General features: G+C 40.3%; 1 protein-coding gene across 1 annotated transcript; it reads left to right on the top strand.

Moving 5' to 3' along the window:
- The first annotated feature begins 263 nt into the window (after positions 1–263).
- hoatz (HOATZ cilia and flagella associated protein) lies at positions 264–1,729 on the top strand. The gene has a single exon (XM_074657459.1). The coding sequence runs from the start codon at positions 622–624 to the stop codon at positions 1,099–1,101; it is 480 nt and encodes a 159-aa protein (XP_074513560.1). The 5' UTR covers positions 264–621; the 3' UTR covers positions 1,102–1,729.
- The last annotated feature ends 15,030 nt before the right edge of the window (positions 1,730–16,759 follow it).

Genomic DNA, 16,759 nt, shown 5'->3' with positions numbered 1-16,759 from the left:
AACAGTGTAGCCACACGCGAGCGCGCATGGGACACCGACCCGGATTGATTTATATGCGTAAGAAGTTACAAACAGTCCCTTTAACTACACAATACATAGCTAAATCAAAGAGTATAGAAGCAACTCCGGAAACTCTGGTGTTTTTTTGACAACTGCTGCCATTTTGGAAACGCTTATTATTTGTATTGTATATAATATTTTATAGTTCAACACAGGCCATTTCGATAGAATATGACAAAAGAATATAAATACTTTTGTACGGCACTTTGTAGTTGGACATCTTACTGCTTTCAGTCCAATTAGCAAGTGCATATCAGCTACATTACCATCTGCATTGCATCCTAGGGCGATTTCAAGCCATATTGTCCTTTATGTGGTTGTTGAGGTATTAATGTTAGTCATATATTATCGGGTGTTGAACCTACTTTTAGTTTGAAAGGTTTACGCGGAAGGTTTAATTCTTCTTCCTACTGGCTTGCAGCAGTAGTCTCGTTTCCATGGTGACCATACCAAACCGTTTCCATGGTGACCATACGAAACAACAGCGCGCTTCATTAGCTCGCTAGTTTAACCTAGTCTCTAATCTTTCTTCTTAACATTTCTGTGGACTTAAAGTATAAAATGTCCGTCGTGGCTGAGCCTCCGGAGCAGGAGGACTTTGCTCAATGCTTCACCGTGTTTGACGGCTCTCCTCCGGAGGACGTGTCCCACGCCCGGCAGCTGTGGAGCTCTCTGTCTCTGCTGCCGCCGCTGGAGTCCCGGCTGGTGTCCGCAGACATCCACCAGAGACTGCCGGTGTGCCGCCGGCCGCAGCGCGGCAGCAGCAACACTACTACTCCCGGTCCTCCCAAACACTCAGCCACGCAGCCGCCCAGCGAGCCTGCTCTGCGGCAGAGACGGGAGGAGAGGCAGCGGTACGTGGCCATGGCCGAGCAGAGGAGGGAGATCCTGGCTCTGCTGAAGAGGCAGAGGGAGCAGAGGATCCACAAGGAGCTGGTCTCTGTGGACGTTAAGCCCAAGATCAAGCTGGGCCGAGAGGAAAAGCTGCAACAACCTGCAGATTGTGAGATGGACGTGGAGCTGGTGAAGCAGCTGCAGTGAAAAAACACTGTGATTAAAGGGACTGTATGTAAGAATCAGAAATGCTTGTTAACAGCGACACCTGTGGACGTTAAGTCATCAAAAGTCAGCCTCGGGCTTGTGCTCACTCTACATAGACATGAACGAGCATCGCTCAAAACAGTGAGGCGACACACGTCAGCTAAAACCACAATATCACTCTATATTTCAGCTGCTTGGCAGTAATGTTAGCTGACCAGACGAAGGTCTCTCCATGAATCACTGCTGATCCTAGTGTTGGCTTTTCCTGCTTCAGCTTCCCGACCGCGGTTGGAGGGAACAGGAGAGACATCGGCACCCGGTCGGAGACGATAACGTTTCTCATTGCGGAGCCCCGTCACTTGACAAGACACGGGAAACCTCTGTTGGTCTGGAGGAGCTGCAGCAGTTATTTCTGCACAAACGTCCACTGTACATTCATTAGATATTCTGAGAGCTAAACTAACTCTTCTGTAGTGTGTAGTGTGCGCCCATGCACGTGAGGTGGAGCGAGCTGTGAGTGAAAGCAAGCAGGCAGAAGAGCAGAGGAGCAGAGTACAGCAGAGACTCCGTCCCTGGAGACCAAAGCTACGTCTCCCCCGCGTCCTCCGACCACGGCCAACACTGTTTTGCAAGACGGGCTTAGATATAACTTTCGTGCTTCCGTGTAGTTTGTGTTGAAGTCTTGTCTGAACAGCGTAACCACACGTGAGCGCGCATGGGACACCGACCCGGATTGATTTATACGTGTAAGAAGTTACAAACAGTCCCTTTAAGTGACAGTGTTGATTTTAAAAGGCTTTATAAAGACTTTTATAACTATTTAACGCTTTATTGACTCTTTCATTTTAAGCTTCTCCTGTTTCTAAATAGGAGAAACTCTCTATGAAGTCTGGTGTTGAGGCTTATTTCTAAATACCTGACAAGTTACTGTTACTTATTGTAACTGTAATGTGAACTGGAAATGAGTGAATATACTGTAACTCCTTTTATTTTGAGTGTGATACTGTTGTTAACAGTCTGGTATAGTGTTTGCCATTTCTAATGAGCTCTTAAGTACAGTTTAGGCTGATAGGAATTGGACAAATTACATTTTTCAACCTGATTATGGTACCAATGACAAGAGAGAGGATCACCAGTCATTCATGTTTTTGGCCCCTTCTAAAAGGCTCTGCACACCCACACAGGTGTGTCCAATTACACCGGCTGATTAGACCTGTCTTCCGGCGTAAAGTAGGCGGAGCTATGATGGGAATAGGCCATTTTGTTGCTAGGGCAACAGCTTGGGTCCAAGTTTACTTCCTGTCAGATACTGCATTAACAACCATTGGAACAGGAAATACAAAGAGGCCCATTTAAGTTTATGTTGTTAAGTTTAAAAAGGTCTTTGGGACTTCACAGCAGATATTGTGTCTTGTCATAGCAGGTGTAACTGATAACATTAAAAACGAATCGTTAACGAAATGCTACAGCAGTAACAATTTCTTTCCACTTGTGCTTCTCCTGCTATGACAAGTCAAAGTGTCTGCTGTCGTACAATCAGAATCCTAATTATAGCATCAGGTTTATTGCCAAAGTTTTCACATTTTGCCTTTGTGTTTTGGTGCATAATAATAGCGAAAATAAAAACTAAAAACAAGTACCGCAAAAGTCAAGAATCAGAAATATAAAATAGAAACATTTACAATAAAAATATGTAAAATATGTCTGTCTATTGGGTCTATTATGTGATGCCACCATGCAGGCTCTGTGTACTAAAGGTAATGATTACAATAAAACCACCAAAACGGTGATGGAGATGTCAATGAACACACTCACAGTCCTGACAAGAGGTTTAATCAGGTAACATATGTGAAAGCACCTGTGTGAGCTCATTATGGTGCAGGGACTTTAAAAGTATATCCTAAACATATGTTTTTTGCCACGCTGCTGGTGCTTTGCTGGTTTATTTGCTGGTTGCAGTTTGTTTGTTGTGAGAATTTGGTGCTTTCCTTTGTCTTAGAAACTAAACATCTTTAGGTTTTGGACTGTTGGTCGGACAAAACAAGACATCTGAAGACGTCAAAACGACAAAATGTTTAACTGAAAAGATTAAAGTTCTGGTTGATTAAACCCCTAAAAACTCATCTCTGTTCATCAGAATTACATATTTAGGAGTTTTTTCCATGAAAAAAATCCCTTCAGTCAGATTAATCAGTATTGAAAACAATCATTACGTGCAGCCCTTTCTCTCAGACAGGTCACCAATCCATCACAGGGTTAGAAATAATAAGCTCATATCCACTATGCTATAAAAATGGCTTCAAATTGATTATAGTGATTATATTTGTCTTTTTTACACAGGATTTACGTTGCTCTCAGAATGTATACCTTTTAATTACAATGATATGTTCTGCAAACTACATGTCGCAGATTTAAATGAAGTATTTAAACCTGTTTTTTTTCAAAGCAAGAGTAAGATAATTGAACTATCTGATTGTATTTCCTGTGTTAAACTCTTCCTGGTGTCAGCCGGAGCCGGTGCACAGCAGTTTGCTTCAAACAGCATTACATAACGTGAAGTGAAGCCTGTGTGGATATTCAAATTCCAAATATCCAGTGGAGAAGGCCCAACCATAATAGGATAAGAAGAGGCCTGCTGACTGTTGACTTTAACTAATTTGGTTAAAGTCTTCAAAGCACAAAGAGCACACAGAAGCCCGCCGTCTGTAAACGCGCTTTAACCTCTCAAACCTCCAGTGTTCGTGTAATTCACCCTTAAGTAGCTTTAAAGTGATCCTCCACCTCAAATCCATCCGAGTGTATCAACAATCCACTCCTGTGCTGCTGTAATAACTTTACAGTTCCCTCACTGATGAAGAATGTGATTAACTCAGGTACAATGAGGATTTAACGGGAGCAGCAGTATATATTTAAGATCAGATAAAATATGTTCTCACAGTAGAGAAAAAGTCTCAAAACATAAACACAAACTTATTAAATAGTTCTCAATTTATTTAAGGACAAGTCCAGTGATAATATTTTTCTTATTGTCTACCAACCAAATAAACCAGCTATAAATGTATTTCCTAAAAGTATAGTGTGTATCACAGCCTGATATCTCTTCTTCCTCTGAGCCATAGAGCTCAATTAAAAACATCAATGAGCCTCGCTGTGTCGCTGGGTGACATGTTCCTTCATCACCATGAACACACACACTGTAGTTTATTCTGACTCAATCCCACATACACCGTCCTGCTGCCTCTAATACTCTCTAGAGCACCACATGATGATTAACCCGCCTCTGAAAATAGTCCCCAACTAATGCTATTTCCTCCTGTGTCTTTTTTATAAAAACAGTGACCAACTGTTTGAGGAACTTACTTTCTTTTTTTCAAAAGACAAAACTATATGTTTGTGAAGTGTTTTTAAAGATTGATGTCTTATTCTTGAGAGACACACTGACACACTGTTGGTTTAGGACCCCAAGTATGCAGAGGTCAAATTTCATGTATGAACTTGTATGTACAGTATGTGGCGAATATAATCAACTTTAATTTGTTGACAATGAGAAAAATACTGACCCTGCTTCCCCAAATACTCACTAGAGCACTAAATGTGGATTCATCCGCCGCTGAAAGTAGTCCCCAACAAATGCACCAGTCTGCTATGCTACTGTGGCAGCTCTGTGAGGCTGTGCTCATCTATCTATCTATCTATCTATCTATCTATCTATCTATCTATCTATCTATCTATCTATCTATCTATCTATATATCTATATATCTATCTGTCTACCTACCTACCTACCTACCTACCTACCTAATTTTACTGTTACAGCAGCTTAGAGCAAAAAAGACAAAGATAATAATGAGCATAAAACTATACAATACTTATCAACATAACTTATAATAAGTGGGATATTTTTTTTACTGTACACATGTATATGTGTGAGCTGTAAATAGTGCAAGTATTGCAAAATCAAATGCAAGTATAATATAAAGTTGTAGTGCAGTTACTGAATGGATCAGATCATTTAGAGATCTTGAAGGGTGTATCAGTATTAAATAATCACATTTACTGATTAGGCTGATGTGAATGTCATTACTTCTGCAGGTATTTGGTTATATTGGACACGTAAAATGTTGACCTGATGATGGCGCTGGATGAAAATTCAGAGGCTCACCAAAGTTATTACAATTCATCCTGGAGGGAACATGAATGTCTGAATATAATATCATCCCAATCCAGATATTTCACTCAAAACCACAAATGTGAACCTGCTGTTGGTGCCAGAGGAAAAGTTGTTGAGATGTTTCAGTCTGGAGCAAAGCGGTGGACAGACTGTCGTTCAGTCTTAATTCTTAGAATAAGAGCAACATGTTTTCTAAGTAAACATACTGGTCCAGTACACATCCAGTACTGGTCGAGGTTTTAACATGCCCAATGTGTGCTGAAGGTCATGTGTAATAATAAGAAACTGCCATAAGATGTCAGTAAATGCTCATTTATGGACTTCACTTGATGACCAGCTACCTTGGTGTGTGTGAGAGTAGATGGTGTTCAAAGGGTGAAGTTAAGTCTGTGTGCTCCTGAGTTAAACCCAAATAATTCACCATGACATCCAGGAGCTCTGTGGCTGGTCGGTGTTTGATATCTGGGCCCAGCAGCAGCCTCTTTTCTCTGGGGTGAAAACAGATCGCTGTAATATCTGTTCAGCAGCTGTTGCTCGCTCAGTTTGCTGCACTTCATCACCGCTCATATGAGAGACGGAGCTCTGAGGGAGTATTATGGTCAGCAGGAACTGATGTTCCTGATATTTAACTGACATTTCATGCAGAGCCTCAGGAGACTTTACGGTCTGATACAGAGCTGATCAGATGGATGTTCACAGATTGCTTTGGATCGATGATGTTTTCTATTTGTCTTTATGTTTGTATGAGGTGTGAATACATACTCTCTTAAACTCTAACTTGATGGAATATCTTCACTCTATAAAATATTAACAATGTGTTAGTCTGTTTCTTTTTTTGTGATTAAATATTATTGGTTTTAAAGATATGCATTGGAAATCAATAACAACAAAACATAATTCAAAACAAAACATTAATTGAAAATAAAATAATAGTAAAATAAAAATGATAAAGTTATTACTAATATTGGTAATAATACATATTATAAATAAATATATGAATTCATATTAATATTATATTAAATAATAATAATAATAATAATACATCTCAGTAATTTCCTAAAACGGCTGGTCACTGTAGTTTTTATATAAATATTAAATAAATATATAAAAAGCACCAATGATCAACAATAAAATGAGAAACAAAATGACTGTGTGTTATGTAAATTATCTAAATCTATCAATCAATCAATCTAAATAGTGCAAAGAAATAGATTCTAAATGGATAAACATGGACTGGATGATTATGTAAATATGTCTTTATGCTGTATGTACAGCATGTAGGATTTATATTGACAGTGACAGATGATATGTACATATTAAATGAGTGTGTCTGTGTATTTGATCTATAATCACCTGTTTCTGACATCTTCAGGGACACACAGAGAATAATAAAGACCAGGCTGGAAAACAAAAAGCTGTTGATCACAAACACTTGATTCCCAAACTGTTACCACAACAATGGGGCTGTAATTAAAATGGATGCTGTGTGTGTGTGTGTGTGTCTTCGTCTGACAGTACCAGCCATTACTCTCTATATCATAGTGGGGCAGCTGCTCTGCCAGCCGTCGTCAAACTAAAGAGAAAAACACATTGAATGTTATTTATTTAGTTTTTATTAAGTAAAATTTGACGTATAGTTGTGTGTATCTGACACACACACACACACACACACACACACACACACACACACACACCAATTAGGAATTCAGACGACCATCTGAGAGGCTCCACACAATCAGCTGGGCTTGTTTATAAATGACATGTTTGTAGCACTATACTTGTGAGGACCCTGATTTATTTTTACATAAATGTCATCACTTTATAAAAATGTCCTCATTTTCAATGTCTGAGGCTCAAATTGGTCCTCACCAAGGTGGAAGGACAAGAACACTCACATCAGTCCCTTTGGTGTGTACTCAGTTGATTTATTTGGCTCTGAAGGGAGTGTGTGTTATTCATTAAACTGTCATTTCTGTCCATTTACACACAGACGAGGATGCTCCAGGTTTTGTCTTTTTTAAGTACCCTAGACAACTTGTATTGTTCATATTTATATGACAATTAGAATAATGGAGTTGAAGGTGGTTCAGTTCAGGCGGCAACCTCCGGGTCTGAAAAGTGAAGCCAATGCTGAAGAGCTGTAAACTTGCATTCTTTCTAACAGCCAGCAGGGGGCGACTCCTCTGGTTGCATGATTATATAGAAGTCTATGAGAAAATGAGCCTACTTCTCACTTGATTTATTACCTCAGTAAACATTGTAAACATGAGTTTCAATCGCTAGTTTCAAGTCTTCTTCAATACAGCATGATGTTCATTTAGTAAATTATGGTCCCATTTAGAAATACAATACATACAATACAAATAGACCATAAAGCAGGGTATGCTTTAGGGCGTGGCTACCTTGTGATTGACAGGTCGCTACCACGGCGTTGTCTGGTCTGGGAGTTGTCCGTGTTTTCGTCTTGAACTTTAACCCTTTCACATTGTGTTTTCAGTTCATCAGAGTTAATTGTAACATTTTGGTCACCTAAAAATTTCTTATTCTGCGTTCAGTTGTACTTAGCTCCACCCTCTCGAGTCAAGATAGCGACGGCCAAAATGCCAAATTCGAGGCTTTAAAACCGTAGTCCACAAACCAATGGGTGATGTCACGGGGTCCACGTCCACTTCTTATAATATGCAATCTATGAAAAAAATAAATAAATAAAATGCAGTATATGGTTCAGTTCAGGTACATCTGTCAGCTTTTTAAGTTTTTTTCTGCCCTCTAGTGGCCAAAAACTGCAGCTTTATTTCTTTTGTATGAATCCTCCGCTGTCAAGTTTTTGGATTCAGACTTTATCCATTTTCTCTTTTTGAAGTTTCATGCTCATCTGTTGTTAAATAATACAACACTTAGAGCATCAAAGAGCCGCCGCTTCCTGATGCAACCTCACAGTAATAGTCTAGTTAAGGAGCCAGTGAGCCTCTCAGAGCTCTGTAGAGTCCAGACTGTCGGCCAGGGGCAGCGTACCGAGGGTCAACATATGGGGTTGAGGTTGCTTCAATAGACAGATGGGGTCATCAGACATTTCTGAGACAGATGTCTGTTTGACGTATTTTTGATCAAAATTCTCAGTATAGTAGAGCCAAATATCTAAACAGTTTGAACCCAAAAGCACGACTCTAAGACCAGGCTGGTGAAATGAAATGTTTACTCAAGGTTCAAAACAGGAAAATGGACCAGTATGTTACTGGGCTGATGGGGATGTAGGAGCAGGTGTGCAGGTGGGTGGGGAGGTCAGGTAATAATGGGTGATGGTGGGAACATTGGTGTTAATGCTGGAGGGAGTGGCAGGAGAGTTGGCAGGAGGGAGGAAAAAAGCAGACTTGGAAAATGTGACAAAGCAGTAGTAACAAGTGTTTACCATTTAATATGAATACACACCTGCATGCACAAGAACACTGAAGTGCTTTATTTGCGGAGGAGAATAACATTGAGGATATTTATGGATGTGTCTCTGGTGTCTGCGACAACCTGTTGTGTAACACGAGAACACAGACGGGTGAAAATGACAATAAACTGGAGAGGGACACAAATCACAGCGACACATAAGCTTTGCAGAGGCACGTCCCTGAGGTTGAGTTTAAAGGGAGGTGATATACAACCCTCTCCTCTCCAATAAAAGCTACGTACCCAGCGGGATGTTTTACAGTTGATAAGTACCAGGAGCAGTCTTGTAAAAAATCCCACTTTTAATGAACAAGCTTCGTGGCCGCTCTGTGACTTTGAGACGTCCTTTGGGATTCACCAGAACAGTCTCACAGCTGTGTTAACTGTGTGCTCCGCTGCTCTTCTCTCTGATCCTCACTGTACCTGCAGAGGGCTGTGACATGCAGGCTGTAAAACATTTTACTGTTAATAAAGAGACATCTTGATATTGGTTTTTCATGTTTCTTGGCTCAAGTGACTAGAGCTGGCTTTGGCAGGAAACACCAGTCTATCATTTGTTCGTTGTTAACATGAGAGCTAAATGTTTAACAAGGCATTTACTTAGCTTTGCCTCTAATCAAGCTAGATTTCATTAACTTGTAACTTTAATCGACTGCCAAAAATCAAGGCTTCGACATTCTTTTTGTGCAGCAGTGAAGTCCCGTCTCCTCACCAGCACAAAAGGCACCCAGGCACGAAAGCTATTGGCGTTTCCTTTCCACTTCGGAAAACTATGGACTCACAGCCTGTTCTCATTCCCAGGGCATCAAATACTGATGCTTTGTCACGTCCCTCTGCGTGTGATACCGTCGCAAAAGGCACCCTTTGAAATTTGGATTTGGAGCCCCCCGCAGCGGCGCCGTTCTAGGGTTTAGGGTTTAGGGTTCAACCCTCCAGAACTCTAACCATAGCTCTGTAAACTGTAACACACAAACATCACATCAGACATCACAATGGTTTTGAGACAAAAATCAAGATTTTTATTTTCATAAATAACTGTATTTATGAAAATAAAAATAAACAATTGGTCCCTGATATTGTTTGCTCAAAAGTGTTTCACTACAATTTACACTTTTAACAAATAAGTGCGGCTGGGCAGATGAAAAAGTGTGATAAAGAGTTACCGGGGTGAAAAGTGTATTTCTTTCTTTCTTTCTTTATTTGTTCATTTGTTACCTCAATGCAGAAAATGAGGAAGGGCGCCCACCAGCATTTCTTTAAACACTGTATTTTTATTGAGGGCGATCGGCGCCCCCCAGAAGCTGGCGCCCTAGGCGACCGCCTACATGGCGTATGCCTTAAGCCAACCCTGTTTCCAGGTGAGGTTAAGTATAAATTTAGTAAGAACTTCAACCTGGAAGTTGTTCTTTAAAAACGTATCATGCAGGTCAGCTGCTGGTTTGGAGCTAACAAGTGAGTTAACAGTCAACTAGCACGCTCTATAGTTTCCCTCATCGATGACATTTTATTAAACAAAATGATGCCCAATGGTGAACAAAAAGCCAGAACAGTAGAGAGAAAACACTGACTAGACCAAAAGTTTTGCAGATATGCAGATTAATTTCTGTTTCTTCTTCATTCAATTTGGATGGAATATATATTTCTTTCAAAACTTATTTTCTGTTGCAAATTAGCTGCACATAAATTAATGAAATGACTCATTTTAGTGTGTATGCTGCGTGATTAATACTCTGCTATCTTTTGTTTTAAATGTGTGTTTTCTTTCACTATCTTTCTTTCACTGTGTAACTTTGTAATTCTCCCAGATGTTTTCTGCCGGACTGAACTGATCCAAGTGGTTTCTTTGTTGTTCATGTTTTTAGTTCAGCTTCAGTTGCTCCGCCGACCAGAAATATAAAATGTCACTGTTAATGAGAACAGTTATGCATTGATCATGGTGAGTCTGGGGTGAAGGACAGGCAATTCAATTCATGAGAATAAAGGGTATCGATCGCTGGGCTGTCCCATTGGAAACAAATTGTATCGTTATAAATGCCTCCTATTATCTGATGGCAAAAATAACCTGTTTCCCTCCTTCTGGATGCTTTGTGACCAATTTATCATTATTACTAATGTCAGATTCTCTGCAAACAATGCCCAGTGATGTATATCCAACCTCAGTGAATAAAAGCTGTGCTGTCATTAATAGAGAAGGTCATACAGCGAGCCTGTTTGTACAGACTGAAAAATGCAGGTGCACCTTGAGATGAATCATCAAGCCCCATTAAGCCCAGAAATATGCATCTAATGGATTCCCCAAGGACTGACACTGTGCTGTACCTCATTTAGTGCCAAACAAGAGGTTCCTGTCATTATTTGGACGCTGTACAAGTGCATCATGGATCAAGTAGGAAGATGCTACGAAATTAGTTTAAAGTTTTGACCCAGGTCTCATCAAACATGTGACTTTTTGTCATAATATAAAGCCGCACCAATCAATTAATTTTCATTAACAATGGATTAAATGACTCAGTCGTGCCGAACCCACAGAAAAATGGAGATTTTGAGCATCTTTCAAATCATATTTTTGGTTTAACAGTTTGATTTGTAAGGTGATAATAAGCCAATTTGGTGTTTACAGCAAACCTCAGGTGCAGAGAAAAGAAGCCAATGTGAAGTATTGACTACTTGAGGCTTCAAAAGCAAGTCAATCCCCTAGACCTCCATGTTAAAATGCCTGATTTAACAGCAGGTTTACAGCCTGGTGCAAAAAACTGTTTGGGTCTCTATAGCTAATTTCCCCATTCATGACAACTGTGCGGGGGTGAATTTATATATAATTTACCCGTTTAAATGATATTAAGACTTAAAGTTAGGCATAATTTGGGTGTGGCTGCTTTGAGTGACGGCGCTACCACAGCATTGTTCAGCGTTCGGTTGTACTAAACGACACTCGGAGTCGGCTGTTCATTTTTTGTGGTATAGGTACATTTTGTTTTAAAGGGCTAATGCGTAGGATTTCAGGGATTTATTGGCAGAAATTGAATAGAATATTCATAATGTTTTCTTTGGTGTATAATCACCTGAAACTAAGAATCGTTGTGTTTTCGTTCGCTTAGAATGAGCCCTTCATATCTACATTGGGAGCCATGTTTCTACAGTAAGCAAAGCTTGTTCTGCTGCCGTGTTAATCTTCACGTACCCTTTTAAAAATGTAATGCACTTTTATCAATTTCTAAACAAACATGCATTTCTGAAAAGATGAAACTTCTGCAACCTCACTTGCCCTCACCATTAAACATCAAACATCAGTGTTATTGAGGTTCAAAGTAGATTTTTGACCTTGCAAACAGCAGTTGAGAAAACAATCTCACTTCAAGGTCAGTTGTCAATTTTCATATTTGTGCTTTGAATATTGAAATAATATTAAAAAATGTAGAATAAAGTTGAGATAATAATGATACACTGTGAAGAAATAAGACGATATAGATTAAAAGGTCCTGTATTCACCCTGTACTGTAGCATCTCTAAATGTCAGTGCTACAGTTCATCACTTCATTTATCTTAATCTGACATGGACTTTATAAAGAGGGTCACCTGGAGGTAAAATCAATGAGCTTATTGATATTTCTCCAACAGCCAGTTTGGAAAAGATTTAGTGTTTAAAACTTTACGTCTGAACAAAAACAAGCCTTTGGTCCACTGGAGGTTAAATGCTTACAAATGTTTGATATATAAACTACAAAAGCCAGCAAAGGGTGTCATGTTGTATCTCCAATATGTTACCTGTGTGCAGATGAACTTTCCTCCCTTCCTGTGTCAGTATGGGGAAGTAATGGGAAAGGCAGAATCTCGCTCCGTGTCTCTCTTTAGTTATAAATCCTCCATCTCCATTTACAACGTCCAGTGATGCAGTGAAACAGAAGCTTTAACTGCTCAGCTAATCTTCCCACTCTGCATCTCTGCCGGCCATTACAGCTCAGAGAGTCCATTCATCACGTCTGCATGTGGATGTATTATGGATCAAAGCGAGTCCAGCTGACACTGTCTGTAAGGGATGGGAGTGAAAGGAATCCATAACTGCAGGTCAGCATGGATCTCCATTCATCTTTAAAGGTCTCTACAAATCAGAGAAGTTCAGGTAACAGCGCTGACTTCATTTTATAATTCATGCTTACAAATTATGATTACATGCATTCAAATCATTGTGATTTATAGTAATAATTTGTGGCCTCACATGACTTAATTTGTTCCCTTGAATTAATAAATTGTGTTGTTGTAGTCTGTTGTGTTTAACAGCCAAACCTCATAAAAAAGACCCAAAGCAACAACGTGTTGAGGTGGAGATACACTAGCTATTTTCTATAGGTAGCAGGATATCCGGCCACGCGTTGCATGATGGGTACGGCTTGGCGAGTTGACTGACCATTTGCCATATCTGAATTTGCATAATCAAGATCTCAACATCATGCAAATGAGATCCGTCGTCCGTCCATCACAACGTACCATGAGGCTCGCAAACGTCAGGTATCTTCCACAGAGATTAACAAAAAAATATTTTTAGGGCTGTCAAAAGTAACGCGATTATAATGCGTTACTGCAAAATCGTTTTAGCCACTAATTTCATTAACGCCTTAACGAAATCGATCTCTCGGAGGTTGTAGCGGAGTCAGTTTTAAAGCTAGAAGACACTGATATCACATGAAACTATAAAACTTAAGGAATCCATTGGTACCAACCATGTCAGCTTGTACAGAAGGAGGTTAAATAATGCTCCAAAATGAGTTCTATGGGTACCTACGAGTCTCCCCTTTACAGACATGCCCACTTTATGATAATCACATGCAGTTTGGGGCAAGTCATAGTCAAGTCAGAACACTGACACACTGACAGCTGTTGTTACCCGTTGGGCTGCAGTTTGCCATGTTATGATTTGAGCATATTTTGTATGCTAAATGCAGTACCTGTGAGGGTTTTGGACAATATTTGTCATTGCTTTGTGTTGTTAATTGACTTCCAGTAATAAATATGTACATACATTTGTATAAAGCAGCATATGTGTCCACTCCCATGTTGACAAGAGTATGTTGTTTGTTTATCAATAAGACCTTTTAAACTAGTTGATGACCTTGAGTGATTCTCAGCTGTATCTGTAATGTGCTGGAGGAAATTAAATTGAGTTGGGAAAAAAAGACATGAAACAGGATGTGTAATACATAGATAAATATATAAATACATTCAAACGGACTTCTTCAGTCGTCACCAGCATGTTTACATCTGCGTACAGAGAAGATTCCTGCCACCAAACAGCAGTTTACAGACAGCCAGTACGGGGATTTAGAACTTGTGTTTGGATTACGTTGGTCCCAAAAAAACCTCCCTGTTACTTCTGCAAATCTCAGCCAATTTAATCCCGGCTGTTTACAAACCACCATGCCTTATATAACACACAGATTCAGGCAGAGTCGCACGCTGTAAGGAGAAACTACTGTGACCACAGCAGTAGCAGTATATGTCTGATTCAAATTTGAATACCTAATCCTCAATATCACAAGCATCCCAGACATGACTCATCTGTGTTGGAGAATACGAGATTATTTCTCAGGTCATTACTTTGTTTGTGTAAATGCATACAAATCGAAGTAAAAGAACAACCATGTCAGTCTTAATCAAGCCTTTAAACTTAATTTCCTTTATCTTTGTTTCTTCATTTCAAGGTATAATTAGGGAGCATATTAAAACACTTCAAATAAAACTCACTAAAACCGTCATCGTTAGTCTTTCCAACAATCACCAACTCTGGTTTCGTTGAAATAAACTTTTATTTCACAGAGTTTGATGTGAAAATATGCCGACTCTCTCGCCTGCCTTCCTGCGTTTTCAACCACGGCCATACAGTTCAGAGGATGAGATCGGCGCAGGCTGCACGCAAATACAGATTTAGGAGGAGACTGGCGGCGTTGAAAAAATTCTGCCTTTTCAAAATGACTCACTGTCTGCTAACGTTACTCGCATTAAATAGCAGTCCAATTCCGTGTTTTGGTACCGTTGGCTTTCACACCTGATGCGAACCGTACCCGAATACACATGAACCATGCCTGAGACCACCTTTTCAAGTGGACTGGACTACGGATCGACGAACCGTGCCCGAGGAACGGTTCGGAGCGTTCACACTAATCAAACGAACTGGACTTTGGGGTCAAGTGTACTCAGATCCGAGATTAGGTCCCTGATATGAAAGCCTCCTAAGTTCCTGCAGTGGAGTAAAAAAGCCTTTCAGACCTCTAGATCTCTTTTGGTCTGGACCATCATGTCAGTTCACTAAATCCATTTGACTTCAGGCCAGTGATTCACTACCTTCTGAACCAGGGATCCCATGGAGAGACATTCATTAATTACCTTTTAAATATGCACCTCACTTGAAAAGAAACCACTCTTCAGCTGTCAGCTGCCAACACAGCTGCTCCATTTCAGCCTTTTCCTTTTGAAACCTGGAGCGCTCAGTTACTATTAGGATTTATTTCCTAGGTTCAGTGTGCATCCCCTTGAGACGCACATACAGCACATTTATGCAGTTAATTTTCAGAGAGGTCAGAGGTGAACGGTGCCCTGCAGCAGCCGCAGGTTCAGCAGCTTCCCCAAGGACACCGTGCTGCTGGAGCGCATTACTGAGAGGGTTGAACCTCTGACCTCTGGGTGATGGAGCTGTCAGTCATGTGCTTGGCCCAAGAAAAGTGTATAACCCACAGCCCCGCCAACAAACAGAACTGTAAGAATGGTAACACTTTCCATGAAATATGGAAAACAACGAAGTTTGGTAAAAAGCCTTAATGCTTTGTGCTCTAATAATGTATATTACAGTTGCATGGTGTAAAAAATATTTGCCCAAAGCCATTTCAAAACTGTCAAACTACTGCATGTGAAAGGATTGTTCCTCCCCTGCTTCTAAATATACAGAAACAGTATGAATAAAGGTTTCATAAAAGAGCCTTTTTGTGTTCTTCTCCTAAACCTCTCGTACTCTATTCCCTGTGCCTTGTAAGAGCAAACTCTCCTAACTGCACAACTTGTCATAAATTGCTCGTTTCAGCCTGATGAATACCACCTGTTCAGGAGCAGGTGCACATTGGTGCCGTTTGATCATTAACATACTCGATGCCCTCAAACTGCTCAATTTGTGGGAAAGTTTAATTAACAAAAATGCCAGCGAGGAGTAAAAAGAAGAACTTCACACGGCAGAGCTTCAAGTCCTGCTGTCGGAAAATCAGCAGACAGAAGCACAACTAATTTAGCAGTGACAATAGTGGTATTAGGGAGAAAGAAGTAATGGTGTAATGTCAAAAAAATGTTTCACTGAATCAAAGTGCACTTCAAGTTGAAGTGATTCACCTGGACAACGTTCACCTGGAGACAACGACCAGCAATGGATGTATACATCAGACCGTCACTACGGGTAGTTCACAAAAAGTCAAGGCCACGCCCCCTTTTGGGGGATAGAAAACCAAAGATCCCATAGACTTCAATGCAATTTGACATATGTTTGGATTGTAATTTTGACCAGTTCATATGCATTCATCTCTTGTTATACAAATGTTTGTTTCATAAACATGTCTAATAATTATTTTGCGATCTTGCCTGAACCTCAACGTTCGCAATACCTTAATAAGTTAATGTTAATCGTCGTCATGCCCCTCCAACACGTTCTCACTCCCAACTCGTCAAATACCATCGCTTGGTCAGTGCCCCTCGGCATCGGAGACCGACGCACGGGGTACCCCTCCTGCGTTACTTTTGGACGGACCAGGGACGACGTGTCAATATACGCTCGTTAAATGCATAATGTCCTTTCAAAATAAACTTCCATTTTTACCTGAAGTTAGGTTTAGGCAACACAACCCACTTCGGTAGGGTTAGGAAACGGTCGTGGTTGACGTTAACTTCACTGACTAGTGACTCACGTGACTCAGACACTGACGATACCGACGAGTCACGTGACTAACGACTGATGTGACAAAATAATTTGTTACTTTTAGTTTCACACGGGACACGAACACGGTCTCCTGATTGAAAGTCTT

The sequence above is a fragment of the Sebastes fasciatus genome, chromosome 13 (genome assembly GCF_043250625.1).
Source record: "Sebastes fasciatus isolate fSebFas1 chromosome 13, fSebFas1.pri, whole genome shotgun sequence".
Classification (NCBI taxonomy): domain Eukaryota; kingdom Metazoa; phylum Chordata; class Actinopteri; order Perciformes; family Sebastidae; genus Sebastes; species Sebastes fasciatus.
This window is presented reverse-complemented; position numbering and strand designations above follow the sequence as displayed.

What these genes read in the sequence shown, in the direction of transcription:
- hoatz (XM_074657459.1), top strand. Translation starts at nt 622, where the DNA reads ATGTCCGTCGTGGCTGAGCCTCCGGAGCAGGAGGACTTTGCTCAATGC.